At 64.3% G+C, this 2582-nt stretch overlaps 1 protein-coding gene across 1 annotated transcript; it reads left to right on the top strand.

Moving 5' to 3' along the window:
- Positions 1-549: 549 nt before the first annotated feature.
- Positions 550-1484, top strand: EMIHUDRAFT_233202 (hypothetical protein; the record flags this gene model as incomplete). Its single annotated transcript, XM_005782596.1, has 4 exons — positions 550-739; positions 804-853; positions 1095-1138; positions 1421-1484. The coding sequence occupies 4 exons, from the start codon at positions 550-552 to the stop codon at positions 1482-1484; spliced, it is 348 nt and encodes a 115-aa protein (XP_005782653.1).
- Positions 1485-2582: the final 1098 nt, after the last annotated feature.

The following is a 2582-nucleotide window of genomic DNA, read 5'->3' as shown; positions in this document are numbered from 1 at the left end:
GATCAGCGTGTCGACAATCCGCTCGTGGCCATCGTAGGCGGCGGTCATCATCACAGTGCTGCCGTCGCCGTACTTCTGATTGATCTCCGCGCCGTGCCGCAAAGCCAGCTCGACCATTTTCTCGCGGCCGTTGGTGGCGGCGAGGCTCAGCGCGGTGCCACCGTTGCTGGCCTGCAATGAGACATCCGCGCCGCGCCGCAGAAGCGCCTCGGCCAGCTCCGCGTGGCCATTGGTCATTGCGACCATCAGCAGCGTCATGCCGCTTGCAGGGCCGTCCAAAAAGATGTACTCGAACGTCTCGTCGACCGCCCGCCGCCGTCGAGCCACGCCAGCACCGCTCCCACTTGGCCATCTTCGGCGTGCCTCACCGCAAAGGGCCGTAAAGTAAGGACGGGTCTCCGAGAGGGCTCCGTGTACCGGGTTTCCGTTCGGTCTCTTGCTCGCCTTCCGGGCGTCGCCCGACTGAGTGATTTCGCTGTGTTTCTTGCCAACCCCGGTCAGGAGCAGCCAACTCTGCCCACCCCCGGCTCAACGCTGTTGCCGTCGCACATGGGAGTCGGTCGCCGGTTTTACAAGTTGGCGGTCGCCGCGTCGGTATTGCTGCTCGCGCATGTGACAGTGTGCGCCATTCAGCACCGCGAGTACCTCAAGGCGATGCAGCAGCCCTTCACCTACCCGCCAGTGGAGATCGTGCTGCAGTGCGCCCTTGTCCTTGTCCTTGGCGCCTGGGGCGTGCTCGGTTTGCAGGCGCCGTCTGCCTCACACTACGCACGTGCAGCGCATCGCCACCCACGCCGCTCCAGTGGCTTTTTGGGAGCGGTCGGCCGGGCGCAACGAGGGTAGGCGGCCGCGAGTGGTTGCAGAGTGTCCGGCAACGCAGACGCACGGCTCAAAGTAGACCTTTCGCCGCGCACACCCTCTGCGGAAGGCGTCCTCCCTTTGTCAAGTCTCCGCCTCTGCCTCTTCTCCACTCCCCTCGCCCCCCCACCCCGGCCGCCGCCCACGCGCCACTCCCCCACCCCCACCTCCGCCTCTGCCCTCCCCAGCCAACAACCGTCCCCACCCCCTTCCTTCCGCCTCTGCCCTCTCCTTAGGCCAACTTTGTGCCCATCCGCACCACGACTCACCTCGCGAAACAGTGCGCTGCAGCCCCCCTGCCCCCAAAAGCGCCCGCCGCCCCGCCGCCCCGCCACCCGCCGCCCCATCACCCGCCCCATCACCCGCCCCGTCTGCTCGCCCGCGCCGCTGCCCTCGCCCGTACCCTCCGCCTGCCCCGCCCCGCGCGCCCACCAACCAATGCGTATGAGGACTTCTTGCCGCCGCCGCCGCTGCCGCCGCCGCTGCCGCCGCCGCTGCCGCCGCCGCAGACGCTGCCGCAGACGCCGACACCGCCGCCATCGCCCCTCTCCTTTGGCCGCAGGACGGTAGACAGCCTCGACGGCGGGCCTGAGTGGGTGCACTTTAACACGCGACCGCTGCGATGAGAGGGTTGGGCGAGGCGAGGCGTGGATGCTTTTCGCGTCGGGTTTGTCCTCTGTCGCGGGGCTGGGGCGCGCTCCCTTGCCACTCCCAGGACGCGCTGCTCAAGTCTGTCTCTTGTTGTAGACCCGCGTTCCCCGTGTATTCTATTTTTCGCCCGGCTCAGAGTACAGATAGCCCAAAAAATTGACGATTTCCACTCGGCACTCGAGGATTTCCACGCGGACGGTTTTCCCGACGCCCGGAGAAATAGGGGAAAGAAGGTGCTGTCGAGAAAAAATGAAAGAAAAAGAGAAGGCGTGCAAGAGGAAAAGTAAGTAGGAAGTTCCTACGCGTAACGGTTGAGCGGACGACCGACAAACAGAGCAAAAGGCAAGCCGGCCTGACACGTTCCGCACATGACCCTTTTCCCCACCACAACACACAGACATCTCGCTCGCATAGAGACGTCTCTCTGCGTGTGATTTTTTTGTTTTTGTTGTTGCTGTGTGAGAGAGATTTTTAGCAATACCGCTGTGTGTGTGAGTGAGTGACACACTCAATGTGTCCCAAACTGATCTTCTCTGATGGCCTAGGAGGCTTTGGATATGCCCTCCTTAGGCTCGGGTTACACCAATCCTACAAAACAAACAAACTCTCTCTGTGTGTGTGAGTGAGTGACACAACAATGTGTCCCTCTCTGATCTTCTCTGGATGCCCTCCTTCGCTCGACGAATCCATCATCAATTCGATTCGGCTGTGTGTTTTGGCGAGCCGAAAGCGGCGCTGCTTGCCCGTCGCCGCCGCCGCTGCCGAACCGCGACGGCATGCTGAGCGAACGCGCCGCCACGGTGCGCGCTGCCTCCGCGCACTCTCCACCCGCGCTGATTTCGCCAAGCGAGCTCTGTACGGCGGCGCCTGCGTCAGCCCGGCAGGCCGCACCTTGCACCCACACAAAGGCAGCCAGCCGTGGCCCAGTCTTGCGGCGCCAGCCTCGCGGCCGCCCCGCGGTGTCTTGGCGCAATGCCGCACGCCCTCGCCTCGGGACCGCTCCTCGCTCGCCACTTGTGCCCAAGCACCGAGCACCCGCCTCGTGGCGCCCGCAAAAGAGAGCACACTCGCAG

Source organism: Emiliania huxleyi, assembly GCF_000372725.1.
Source record: "Emiliania huxleyi CCMP1516 chromosome Unknown EMIHUscaffold_189, whole genome shotgun sequence".
In the NCBI taxonomy this organism is placed as follows: Eukaryota; Haptophyta; order Isochrysidales; family Noelaerhabdaceae; genus Emiliania; species Emiliania huxleyi.
The sequence above is the reverse complement of the archived record's forward strand: the minus strand, read 5'-3'. Positions and strand labels throughout refer to the sequence as shown.